Source organism: Amblyomma americanum, chromosome 7 (assembly GCF_052857255.1).
Source record: "Amblyomma americanum isolate KBUSLIRL-KWMA chromosome 7, ASM5285725v1, whole genome shotgun sequence".
Taxonomy (NCBI): domain Eukaryota; kingdom Metazoa; phylum Arthropoda; class Arachnida; order Ixodida; family Ixodidae; genus Amblyomma; species Amblyomma americanum.
Genome location: NC_135503.1, coordinates 124353749 through 124367354, shown reverse-complemented (window position 1 = coordinate 124367354; position 13606 = coordinate 124353749). Strand labels below are relative to the sequence as shown.

The following is a 13606-nucleotide window of genomic DNA, read 5'->3' as shown; positions in this document are numbered from 1 at the left end:
TGTGCAGAGAGGCCAACCTAACTGCAGTTTGCTGCTTCATTTTTTACGGCCTTCGCTATCACTGCGAGCGGCTTCTACACAAAGCTCCAGAAACCACAGAAAAGCTCTCTGCCACTTGCTGTTCTATCGCCAACTAAATTTTGCTTCTCCTGTCTGAGTTTTTTGCAAAATTTTATATTATGAATTTCAGCTATATCGAACTATTACAATTTTTTATCTGTCATAAAAAGGCTTCGCTGTATGACTCCCGTTTTAAACCTGCCACCAAAAGTTAAAGTCGGCACTTCTAGACAAGCTGCGCTATGTAGTTTGCTTCTGCAACACCAACTCTTTGGTTTTACTTTTTTTTTCTCCATTTTTTAACGCCAGGAGGCAGCAAGCAACATGAAACTTTGACCAGACATATTCTGCCGGTTGGTGATCATGGCATCCGCTTTGCCGCGCACTCCTCAAAAGCAAAAGGCTACATCAAGCACTTAAATTCCTTCTTATGCAGTAATTTTTTTTTTTTAGAGCTGCAGTGGTGCCACTACTTTGTTCAGGTGGCTCTTCAAGAAATCCGCTACCATTCGCTGCCAGCTGTCCTTGTCTGAAACTATTACGTGAAGTGGGCAATAAATCTTCAAGTAGTGGGACCAGACCCATATTGAGTTCGTAGTCTGCGCTTGCGTAGTGTGTGTCCTTTGCCCTGTGGTTCGAAAATGAACATCAGTCACCAACTAGCCCGCCAGAAAATGCTTCCAGTAGTGGTGAGTTAGGCAACCGTGTGGAATGGTTGGATTTCAGTTCCAATAGAGAGACTTCGTCTCAGAGGCCCAGGACAGCATTGCGTGCTCGTATGTGCTTTGTTTCCCGTTCACTTAGTATTTTATGCAGTGCACCTGATTTGTAAATGAGGAGAGTGGTTTCAGAGGCTTTGCAACATACTGCCACGATATTTTAACAAATGTGTCTGCAGAATTTTGATTATGATGGTGTCAAGGAAGGCCACACCCCCTCCTTCCACCCATAGAGCCCATTTGCTACCAACTGGAAAAAAAAAAAAGAAAAAGAAATGGAGAAAAGGAGGAACCGCAAGCTGCGCTTACAAGAACAAAACTTGGATAATGTGCACCTCAATCCCGATCTGTCTCTACTTCATGTCTTCACGTGACTACTTTCTCTATTAGCAGATCAGTCATATTCCTAAACTTGAAAGGCCATGGAAAGTGTGGTGCATTAAAGAATGGTAGCTAAGAACATGGGCAACATTTTGTACATTTCAATTTTTTTGTACTCAACTTCTGGCCCAATGCAGCGGCTTATTTTTGTTCTGCTTGCATTGTTTCTTTTGTGTTACCAGCACATTTAACTAGTAATTTTTGTAAAAGTTTTGCACGCACAATTCTGGCATTTTTTTCGTTCTGAAGTATAACCAATAAGCTACAGTTTGATGCCTCACAGTGCACAGTGCATTTTGCACTCCTTGAAGAAATACACTCAAAATCGGTAATTTTGGTACGGTAAGGAAAAAGTTAATGCAATAGCATTTTGGTTCTCGTCCTGCAAAAAACGACCAGGTTTCTTCGTAGTGACATTCCCTGATTGGTCGAGAGGGTCGTGACATCATCAGCACCGCCAAATTTGAAAATCTGTGGACTAGAATGTTCCAGCACCTTCCATTGGATTATCATGTGGGAGCATACAAACCCAACCCTCTAATCCACCTTAATCCGCCCACTAATCCCAGCTAATTCACCTTAATTCAATTTCTGGGGTGGGCCTACAGTAGAATCTCGTTACAACGAACTTCACGGGACCGCCGAATTTCAATCGTTATTTTGAAATATCGTAGTACTGAAAAACCATTATTTTCATGTCAGTAATGCATCACAAGAACTAAAATTAGGTACCTTTGCAGCAGATTTATGTGTTGGTAAGTAAATAATAAACGATAACGCTGGGCACAGTTTAACTACAATTTATTGCTTGAAAAAGTCTTATCTTCTTCTGGCGAGTAGACGACAAACGCTGCAGGACGAACGTCTCCACATCCTCGACCTTCCTGTGCACGTCATCGGGGACATCTTTGCAGCGCCCGAGGAATGATCGGGTCTTCTCTAGAAAGACTAGGACATCCGAGCTGGAAACAATCTCTTCCTCTTCGTGCGCTGATCCAGTGTTGGCATCGTCTTGCTCACGCACTTGATTCACGATGTCTTCGGTGGTGAGCTCCGCGGATGTAGCCGCCGCGCTGTCGCTATCCACATAATTCGAAAGTCGCTGTCCACGGTAGTTGCCCAGCCGCAGACGTTTTCTTGAGGGAGCCAGCTGCGACACTCGATGTAGTTTTACGATCTTGTCCCGATCTTGGAACATCGTTGCTATTGTTGACGGTGTAATGCCAAGCTCCCTGCACAAGTCCGCTTGCTTTTTTCCAGCAGCTGCGACAGAATGTCCGCTTTTTCTTTAAGCGAAAACTGGCGTCGCTTCTTTTTAACGCGGGGGCCAGGAGAACTCATTGTCAGCAAAGCTAATGCACAATACAATCACAGCGCCGATAACTTCGCAGATCCTAACGTTCGCTGTCGACGTGGTGACACTGCGCTGAATAGGCTTAAGACTGCTGCGCAGTACGTATGTGACCACACGCTGGGTGGATGATAATGGCCTTACCCTTTGTATCGGGCGGCAGCTCGCGCCGCCTCGCGTGATGGTGATACCGCTGGGGCTGTATCCGTTGCAACGAGTTCCCCAGCGCATAGCTGATGCTTCGGATGATGATGACAGGCGTCAGCTTCAGGGATTTGGTACGGAACTTCGTAATAACGAAGCGTTTTGCGACGAATGCGAGATTAAATTACATACGTTATTCTGAAATATTCGGTAATTTGAAATTCGTAGTACTGAAAGTTTTTTACATTGAAAGTATAGGCATTTTGGCGGGGATTTTAAAAAAATTCGTAAATCTGAAAATTTCGTTAATCTGATGTTCGTAGTAACGAGATTTTACTGTATTTCAAGAATTTTGGGGGCCCTTTGGAATTTTTGGAGGAAGGCCAAATTCCAAATTCTATGGTATTTACTCTATGGTATTTTCTTCAAAGATTAGAAGCTCTGCTTGCACTGAAATCCCACCTTGAGAATACTCTGGGTGTGAGAGCCCAAGTCAAAGTTTGCGATTTTGAGGTGGCACCAAAATGTGGCCTCAGCAGCCCGTAGGCAAACCTGTGAATTCTTGCTTGGCAGTGGCCTGCCTCTGTGTGAAGCATGTGGAGGGGGGGCCACGTAAAACCACATTTTGTGCACCTGTGCAAAACTTGAACTACAAAAAAAAAACGTTTCGCTGTATGTTATGCTCCCACATTGCTTTTCTCTTAGTGCGTCGCACTTAGGAGGAAACACTATTTTATGAATTTGTTGCAAGCCTTCGCATTTCTGTAGTAAGGAAATGTTCTAATGCAGCTCGAGTTCTTTTTTGAAGCGTTTTGTCCTTTAGCTGAACAGGCGTTTGGCCTGTGATAGCCTTAGCTCCCTATGTGCCATAAAACACAAGTGTCTTGCACTGAAAGGAGCCAGCATGGGGCGGCATGCAGTCTTTGTCACTGCTCTCTGTCTGTGCAGGTTGGGCCGACGTCAAGCCCCCTGTGGCAACCACTCCTGCCACAGAGGCCACCGCCGAGGCACAACCAGGGGATGTCAGGCAGGCCCAGTGGGAGCATCCAGTGGAGGAACAGGCAGTGCCCACTCCACAGCCCGCTGTGCCTGCCGCGGTGGTGTACCCCGAGGAGGTGAGGGATCCCTCGGTCGCTCTCTGTGTCACTGGGGCAGGCTGTGATTGTACTGTCATACAGTGAAGCCCACAAGTACTGAACGCGACGGTTGTGCAGGTTGCATTCGTTGAATCTAGTTCCCAGATTACGTGAAAAAAAACTTATACGCCACCTAGGAACCCGGCGGCAGCTGATGGGTTGCACGCTGTGCTGCACACAGATTTACATAGCCGCACTGGCAAAGCGCATGCTGCATTCAAAATTTATTATCACAGGCTTAAGATGAAGTGTGTCACTAAATTTAGATGCTGCAAAGGTCCTTCACGGTTGACTCACACATGTGAACTCTTTTGGCCAGGCAGTGTTGCATAGCACGTTGTCAAAATTCCTGACCACGAGAAATGGAGCATTTCGGGTAAGTAGCACGCAGAGTTCGTGGCAGAAATTTTCTGAGCCGGGTTTGGGTCCACGTTAAACTGGGTGGACGGTAGTAATTTAGTGACACACACATTGCCATACTTGAATCCTTGCCAGGGGAAGTTCTGCACTGTGCACAGTCGACTGTTATCTGCCTGCAGTCTCTCTTACTGATTTTTAAAGGGACACTGAGGAGAAATTGAAGTTGGCTTGTATCGATAGAATACCAGCTCCTGATCACAAAAACGCCGCTCTTACTGAAAACAAAGCTCTTGTAAGGTAGAAAATAGCAAGAACCAAAATACAGGTATCGCCACCACAGGCCAATCTCGCAAGTACAAGCATGATGACTTCCTAGGACAAGAGACGCCACCTTGGAGGAATTTTCCATCCTACTTGGTTTCGCGAATCTCTGAGGCCGACAAAGGTAGGTTGCGCAGATCAATATTGAAGTATGTTTTGTTTTAAAACCAATAGTGCACTTTTATCACACAAGGAAGGCAGGCAAAAGACAACCTGAATGTTGGAAGCAAAGAAAACGGATGCTTGGTGGCGCCACAGGCGGCCAGGAGAGTTTCGATTTTTTTATGGCGCTTCGCGTCTATGAGCTTTGCGTGCCCCGTGCTTTTGTTTTTGACGCGCTTCGATTTACAAGCGCCGAACAGCAGAGGAACTCCAAGTGCCGCTTCAAGTGCCAGATAACCTTTGAAGGAGCCTTTTAAGGCTTGTCAGATGATCGCCACGGTCGATGAAAAGCTATGATGGCACGATGGTCGGTGATCGTACAAGGCAGCACTTGTGTATTCGCACTCTTGCCCGGCGAAACATTCCCGGCTGTGCCAGTCAACTTCAAACTACTTAACGGAAATCGTTTATTAGGGACGGGAGACAAGGTACAGGGCAGTTCAGGAAAATTGCTGATGGCCTAGCTCTGTTAGGCCAGGATATACCTAGCGAAAGCGCGGAGATTTCTGCATCAGAAGAGTGCATTCACTAGATGCGCCTTTATTGACGGCTGTAACTTGCGCCGTCGTGGCAGAGCGGTAGCGTTCCCGCCTCAAACGCCGAAGGCCCTGGTTCGATTCTGAACCACGGCCCCGGACTTCTTTTCTTTTATTTAGGTGAGTGGGCGGGGGGTGTCAGTGGCTCCCATGGATGCCGCCGTTGAATACGTTGGTTAGCGGTTAAGCGCAGGCTCTGTTAAAGCGCGTTTATGCTGCGGCGAGGGGCGCGCCCTGCACGGCGAAGTCATGTCTGTCAAAGCGAGACCCTCTATACTCCAACTGCGCTTGACCGGCCGACGCGTTCGGCGGCTTCAGCGCACTCTGACTGCATTGGCGGGGAGATTGGAGCATGTATCTATTTCGCGCCGAGTGCACCAGTCGCCGCCGGCCCGGCCAGACTGATTTGGCTCCGCGGCGAGGTGCGCGTTATATTCAATAGCTGCGGCAGTTCACCGGAGCTGTTCTTTTCGAGCTCGGCTATTTTAATCTATTCACAGTACATATCTGAAGATACATGCAAGTTGGCGAGAGAGCCAGATCCAGTGGACCCGTTGGATCTAGCGGAAGCCGTTGAAGCGTCGTGCGCCGGCTTTGGTTTCAAGCCGCCGACTTTAAACGCGACCGCCCTCGAGCACCCATCTGTTTTTTGTGGCAAAAAATAAATAAATAACTTGGCCCTTGCAACCGCGGGAGACTTCGATGCCGCCTGCTGCGCCGTGCAACCGCGCCGTTCAAGGAATCACAATCCGTTGGCTCCAAAGCCCCGGCCAGCCTCCGATGGGCGCAACGCACCCCTTGCGACTCCCCGCACTGGGGTTATGATATTTAGTTTGCAACGGCTGCTCTCTGAGGAAGGGGGAAACACCCGCCGGCGCCTAACCTAACCGTGCTCCCTCAAAAGCATCGCACGCTCTATGGGGCTGAGGTCGCTGAAATGCAGGCCAGAGTTTTTGCGAGAACTACGTCGTCGGGTTCGGGAACGGGATCCATCGTAACGCTGGCAAGACGCTGGTGCAAACGTAAACGAAGCGATGGTGGCGACCCCCGATAGATGCCTTCAACGTGCGGTGGCGGTAGCTTTCATTTCGGCAGCTGCTAGACTGCACCGCTAGCCGCTAGAAATCACGGAGTCTCCGTTTACGTCACGTTTCACGTCACTCCGTTCTGTGTCGTCATAAGAGTTCTCGAGTTTGAATCGGAGCGGCGGGAAAAAATTTTTCAACTTCGAATCCAAATTTCTTTGAAATACATAAATGTATCTTTTGCTCCCGGACAAACGTCAACAAAGCCATGAAATGCCGAACTACCAGATATTGCTAACAAAAAATTTTTGAGAGGGTTCTCTTCAGTGTCCCTTTAAGATGCTGTGCAGGTGGCTAGCTCGGGTGACCTGCTGCACCAGTGTGTGCTTAGAAAGCCGGCGAACGCTTGAGCAGTGGAGAAAAGCGTAGCTGTTCAAACCAGAACACAATAAAACATCCTCTGCACTGAAATGCTATGGAGGAAGCAGGATTTGGCGAGCAAGGTCAGAAGTGAGAACGCCTAACCCTTCTCACACCACAGACATTCACATTACACACTCATAACAGTCCTGCGACTTTTTTTTTAGCATTGTGTAAAAAACGCACACCTGATCTTCAGAGCCGATTTTTGGCATGCTCACGCTGTATGTCTCCACGGTTGAGTGGCACCGTTGGCTATCGCAAAATCATCGGAACGCGCCGTGGTACAGCAAACACCTTTTGAAGCAAACAGTGCGAAACACTTGTGCCACGAACGGGGTGGGCATGCTTTTGTTGATGATGGATAGACGTACAGACAGTGAGGCATATGATATGAAATTTCGACTCTCGCAAAAAGAAAATCTGTCAGAACTGTTTTTCCTGCCTAATGAACCATGCCCCCTAAGTGATGGAAAGAGAGTGAGTACATTGCCCGACTAAATACGGCACTTCTTCTGCCTGGTCACTTTGTCTTCTTTTATTGCGCACTTTAAGTTCTTTTGCAACCTGCTTGTTCATACTGAAGCGTAGACTTATTTCTGGGGGGGGCGGGGGGGCTTTTCTTTGTTGCTTTCTCCCTTCAGTCTGTCACTGTGAGAAGTGTCACGTCAGCTCCCTCACTTCCTTGTGGGGCCGAGCTGGTGCAAGGGTGGATAGCAGAGACTGCCCATGATGTGGTGAGATGCAGAGAATGCCAGCCTCAGCAGTGGGGCTGTGTCAACTGGAAGCATGTGGTAGAACTCTTCAGAAAGCTTCAGTCGGGGCCAGAACTTATCATCAACAGGGGCAGAATGGAAGGACGGATGTTTTTTCTTGTTTCAGTGGCACTGTGGTGATACGGCCAGTGTATTTGCTATCAGGGATTGGTGGCCCGCTCAAGTTTTGTCTTGCAAGCCTGAAGACCCCAGCAAGTCGTGGTAGAGCTGTATAGTATAAACTTCAAGGGACCGGATATTATTTTTGTGTCAGAAGTGCATCTTAATGCTGCTGTCCAAGATGAAATGTGATTTGCCTTTTGGATATCAGTGCATACAAATACGCACCAAGTGAACAAGCCAGGGAAAAGCCTCCAAGAGTCCTTTAGTTGAAACGTTGGCAAGCACTCTGAGGCTTTCACTTTGTGAGTGCGACGAAACCACCTGCCTAAGCACTCTCTACTGTGCATGCAAAGAGTATTTTGGAACTACTCTGTGCAAATGCTGGTAAAAATGTTAGCACAACGCAAAGTATAGATGAAAGGCACTGGTATGTTCACCAGCTAGCAGGTTATGGATTGAAAGAAGTTATTTGTAATGCAGCAAATCTAATTGATGAAGAAATGGGCAACTGTCATTTGCTGTTGAGTGAAAACTGCCCGACGACAATCACTATTTTTCACAATTCTGTTGTGCTGTACTGTATGCCCACTGTCGGAAATACCAATTAAAGCAGAACTGCTCCTACGTAATGAGGGCCTCCATCACAAGTGCGACATGGTAGTAGTGGAGCTCCCTTTAAAGTAGCAGCAGCTTCCATGTCAAGAGGCTTCTTCACATAACGAGCAGCTCGTGGCCAGCATTTTTTGGCGCACAGTGCTGCATGGACAGAAGTGAGGGTAGCGCACATTTGCTCCACAACAGCGCATGGTCGTCTCAAAAGAGAAAAAAAGACCATGCTACGCGCCATTCAATGTCCGAAATGGTGCGCAGTTAGGCTTGGCCTGCTGGTAGCGAACCTCAACAAATGAGGCCACGTTGTGACAGGGTGCCTGCAATCGCTAAGTGTGCTGATTGGACCTTGACACGGCCTCCCCTTCATATCACATCTGAGTTGACACGTTGGAGGGACCGAATTTTCAGCTTACATGACGCCGTAAAGCTGACATTCTATCCAGTCTTGGCCACCACTCTTTTGCAACGTTGGGGGCATTGGTGTGAGTTTGAATCAAGAGAATTAAGCGAAACTACGGCACAAAATGAGTGGCTTTAAAATGCATTGTAATTATATCCGGCCAATCAAAATTTCTAAATTTGTTTGACTTAACCAATAGTATGAATTAACTTACAGTAATCCCTCGTTAAAACGAAGCCAGCGGGACGGCGAAAAAATTCCTCATAAGCGGTGATTCGATATAAGCGACCACCCGAGAAAAGGTAAAGCAGTCGAGCTTTGATTGCGCCGCAACTGTGAGGAAGTCAAAATACAATGTATTCAGTGAAACAAAACTTTATTCAGGTGTAAAAAAGGCAATGAGCTTTCGCTGTTTCAAGTTCTTACCTGCACTTGCAACCCCTGCCCTAATCTGACCAAGCATTGCACGAGGCTGTGGTCGCCGCCATGCAATCAACCTTCGTGGTATTTCGAATCGAGAAAGCAGTGGCCGCTTTTATTGGTGGGAGGGGGTCAAGGAAGACTACAAGAGTATCTCGATGGGAAGTGCCACAAATGCCATAGCTTGAGTCTGAGGTTGTGTTTGTTGTGTTCAAAAAACAATAAGCCGCTCATTGTGGGTATGCAGAGTGATCGTGAAAACTGAACAGTTTTGCAGTAGGGGCTTTGCATGATTACTGGGAATTTTTCCCGATGTGTGCAGCCGTGAAGTTTGCAAAACGAGAATTTTCCGGCGCACCATTATCGAAGACACTGTGCCAATTCTACTGTTTGAGTGTTATTGTTCACGCAGCGTCACGTCCGCATTGTTGACAAATGCTTAGGAACAAAATTCAATGACCCTACCATGCAATTAGACCGTTTGTCTAGTCGGATGGCGCGAATCGAGCACGACCGGCTCGAGAAAATCACCGGGGAAACGCCATGGTTGCGCTGACCCGCATGTTGACAGCCCGACCTGCCGCTGGCGAGGCTCGGATTTTTCGTGTTTTCGGCAGGTTATCGGTCAATTTGCACCGTCAAAAGGTCAAAAGTGCAATGAAGCTAGGGGCGGTGTTTTATTGCAATGCAGGCCGATTATGGCGAGCGGCGAGCAAATTTCTAGACCGGCTTCCCCAAAGTCGTCTTCCCGAATTGTTAACGTAGCTCTCACGTAGAACATGACAAAGGGCATGCGACCAGCAATTGTTCGCGACCAGGCAGCAGCTCGACAACACCATTGTTCACACTTGCAAGCGCAACCTGCGGGTCACCTTCTCGTTTGAAGCGAAAACTCTCAGGAATGACGTTTTTCGCGCGCTTTCAAGTCAGGCTTAGCGACGACTGCGGCAGGCGGAGAGCAGCTCAGTTCATTGCTCGGCGCGTCTGCGGTTGGCATCGCTGCTGAAAGCTCGGCTGGCTCGCTGATTGGTTCAGCAATTTGCGACTCGCAGTTGTAATTCTGGATAATCAAGCAGCGAGTGACTGGCCTGCGACTGTCACTTTTCGACCTATGCAACCATTTGCGACTGTCGGTTTTCAATTAAAACAGTCGCACAACCTCTGCGACTCGCAAGTTTCACGTGAATGGGCCCATAATCGGAGGGACATTTCTTTTGTGCTTTTTGGCACGTTTCAGCGCCAGAAGTGCTCTTCAGAGCGGTAAAACTTTGCTCATAGAGTGCACCCCACGGAATGCTGCGGCGCAAGCATTTGTCCTGTCTCCTCTTCATCCTGCATTCTTCCCGCGCTATGCTTACTGTGTTACAATGAATTACCAACCTGCCCAAGCCCATTCCATTCTGGCACAGGTCTGACCGCAGTCATTTGGCCACTTTTCGGCATTCAAGAGACTGCGTTTTTCTGGCCCCACAAAGCATTAGGAAAACTTCAGTTTCGTGTAGATTCTATCACGGGGGACACCAGCGATGCAACTGCGACCGAGATTAACGGATCAGGTGCCTTGCACCATGAAATTTGACAGCTTCATTTCGCACTGCTGTAAACAGCTGGGGCACTCTGCACTTGCTTGGTACTCGTTCCTAGGCCGGCCATCGGTCGTAGGTTTGGTACTTTTGTGGCCTGCTCTGTGCCTGCATAGGACTAATTCGGCAGCGGTATTAATCTTACACTGCATGCGCAAAAGGGTGGCGGCGATGTCCCTGCTCACCACTTCACTCTAAGCGGGTCAAGGCCTTCATGCGCGTTGAGTAATGCGGCTTAAAATGCATGTGTTTGGGTCGGAAGAAGTTTAGAATTAAGCGATATTTCGAATAAAGTGATTTCGTTATAACGAGGGATTACTGTAGTTTGAATTGCAAGACTTCTGTAGTAGTAACTCTTTGGTGCCTTCTCTGCAGATAGTCCAAGATATGGTGGATGCCATGGTGGAAGAGGTAGTGCAAGTCCATGTGGCGGCTGTGGGGCGCACCATGGTGCTTGCCGAGGTGGCCGAGCTCACAAACGACGCCCTGTTGGAAGAGGAAGTGCACCACCTCTCCGAGTGAGTGCAACCCCGGGAGTGCAGGGCACTAACACTAAGGGGAAGTCAAGTTCTGTCTGGTTACACTATTTCTCGAGTTATGTGGAGGAAATGCTTAGCTGAGTGCCTGAGCCTTTTAATGCGGTAGCATTTAGGTTGTCGTCATGCAAAAACCGCCGGGTTTCTCTGTAACGAAATTCCCTGATTGGTCGGGAGGGTCATGATGTCATCAGCACCTCCTAATTTTTAATATGTGAGGACTAGAGTGTTCGAATACCTTCCATTGAATTATCACATGGGATTATACCAACCCGACCCACTTGTCCACCTTAATCCACTTTCTGGGGCAGGCCTACTTCGACAATTTGGGGGGGGGGGGGGGGGGGGGGTTGGAATTTTTGGGGGTTTGCTATTGCATTTTATTCATTAAAAATGTGGTGAAGAAGGCCCCCAAGTTTTTGCTCCATTTGTTTGTCCTCGCAGGAAACTCGACTCTAGCCTGCTGCTGCGCACTAGGCGAAATGGGAAGGGAAGAAAGAGGTAGACCATACAAGTTCTGTCTCTCTCCGCAGGGCAGCATGCAGGGAGGAGTACCTGCATGCAGAGGAGCAGCGGCTGCAGGAGAAGCTGCTGGCCAAGCGGCAGGCCCGTGAAAACGAGCGCAGGGCACAAGAGCTGCTGGCTGCTGAGGTGCTGCACGAGGGCCTCGAAGAGGAGGCTACCAAGCTTTGCAGGTGAGGAAACTGTGGTCATGCCTTGTCTCTGAAAGAACCCAGCGGGGCTTCAAACCCATATCCATGTTGCCAGCCTAACTGCATTCACTGCAGGGCAGCGGCCTCTCCCGCATCCCCAAATTAAATTAACCCTGTCCTGCACCATTTGTAGTTACCCTAACCCCGCAGTCTTGCTAATCTCATTCATCCCTGCTATGCTTGCCTTCTCTTGCTATCTTGCCTTCACATTACAAGCCTCGCCCAAGCCCATTTCTTCCTCTTGATTTCGACTAGGGTATGCTAGGGTAGCATGACCCACGTTTGTTCCCTTACTATGTTCTCTTCCTGTCATTTAATGGCACACCTATTATTGGGTATTGGTAATGCAACTATGATACATCAGCCTACTACAGTTAAACCTGGACATAACGAAATTGAAAAAAGTCCGGGATTTTTGGTTAATAATAATAATAATTGGTTTTTGGTGGAAAGGAAATGGCGCAATATCTGTCTCATATATCGTTGGACACCTGAAGGCTGTAAGAGAAGGGATAAAGGAGGGAGTGAAAGAAGAGAGGAAGAAATAGGTGCCGTAGTGGAAAGCTCCGGATTAATTTCGACCACCTGGGGATCTTTAACGTGCACTGACATCGGACAGCACACGGGCGCCTTAGCGTTTTTCCTCCATAAAAACGCAGCCGCCGCGGTCGGTTTCGAACCCGGGAACTCCGGATCAGTAGTCGAGCGTCCTAACCACTGAGCCACCGCGGCGGGTGGATTTTTGGTTGCATCCAGGTTTTCGTTACATGCAGTTTTTGCTAGAAGACCTGAAAGGAGAACCAAAATAACAAATAAATGTAGGTGAAATCACCTTGAAAATGTCTACATAAAACAGCGTTACTTGAAGTCATAAACGCAGAGAAAAGTTTCGCGATCATGCTGATAGCGCGACTGCGGCAGCAGCCACCGTCACCTCCGCCGTGGCTAGTGCAACGCCGCTATGAGGGAGGCGAGGAGGGTGGGTGAGGCAGGGGCACCGCGACCGAGCTAGAGGGGAACGCGCACGCCCACACCGCCACTGTAGACCGACCGCAGAGGCACGTTCCTACCTGCGTGTTCCCTCTCTCGGTCTTCCCCTCGCTGTTGCCCCAGGAAATGGGCTGCTTACCTTGCGTCACCGGCGCTCTCCGCCATCCCCGCTGCCGACGCGCAAGAGCTATCAGCGCCGAAATCACACGACCAACCACGCGGCTGCAATGGCCTTTCACCGCTCGTGTCGTTTCTTTTTTTTTCTTTTTTGCTGTGCCCTAATATTTTTCGCTACTTTTGACCATGAACTATTGTAATGCCACATGATAAGACATTACAAAAGAGAAAGCGCCGGAGATGCACCAACGGCGCTGGAGCACGGCACTTTGTGTCAGCTGCAACCGCTCGTTGCGATCAGGGTTCCTCTCATGTTAGTCCGTGTTTTACCATCACGAAAATTTCGCATGGTTCTGCCAAATTTCGAATAGCTCAGCACTGGCTAACAGACAGATGGCGTAGGCAGTTCATTACATCAAGGTAAACCACCGCAACACCTTTGTTACATGGAGGTCTCAAATACATGCGCTTCAATGGGGGTGGTGCTGGTGAACTGGGAAACTCCTTAATATCGAGGAATTCACTATATGGAGGTTTGTTACATCCAGGTTGAACTGTAGTGTAGTTTAAAATGAATGAGTTGTGGTCTGTGTGCTTCTCATCATTCATGCTGTAGTAGCATTTCTAGATCAAATGGAATCACATTTCCCTCTCGAAATCGTAGTATACAGAGCTCTGTGGTCTCAAATTGCAATGCAGTCGAGCCCACATATATAGGCCCTACTTAAGACTAACTTTCACT

At 48.3% G+C, this 13606-nt stretch overlaps 1 protein-coding gene across 1 annotated transcript in view; it reads left to right on the top strand.

Moving 5' to 3' along the window:
* Positions 1-13606, top strand: part of LOC144099530 (germinal-center associated nuclear protein-like) — a 103379-nt gene that overhangs the window by 30893 nt on the left and 58880 nt on the right. Inside the window, exons 13-15 of the mRNA XM_077632902.1 lie at positions 3604-3770; positions 10884-11026; positions 11578-11739. Of these exons, the coding sequence (XP_077489028.1) occupies positions 3604-3770; positions 10884-11026; positions 11578-11739 (472 nt within the window). The remainder of the gene's footprint in view (positions 1-3603; positions 3771-10883; positions 11027-11577; positions 11740-13606) is intronic.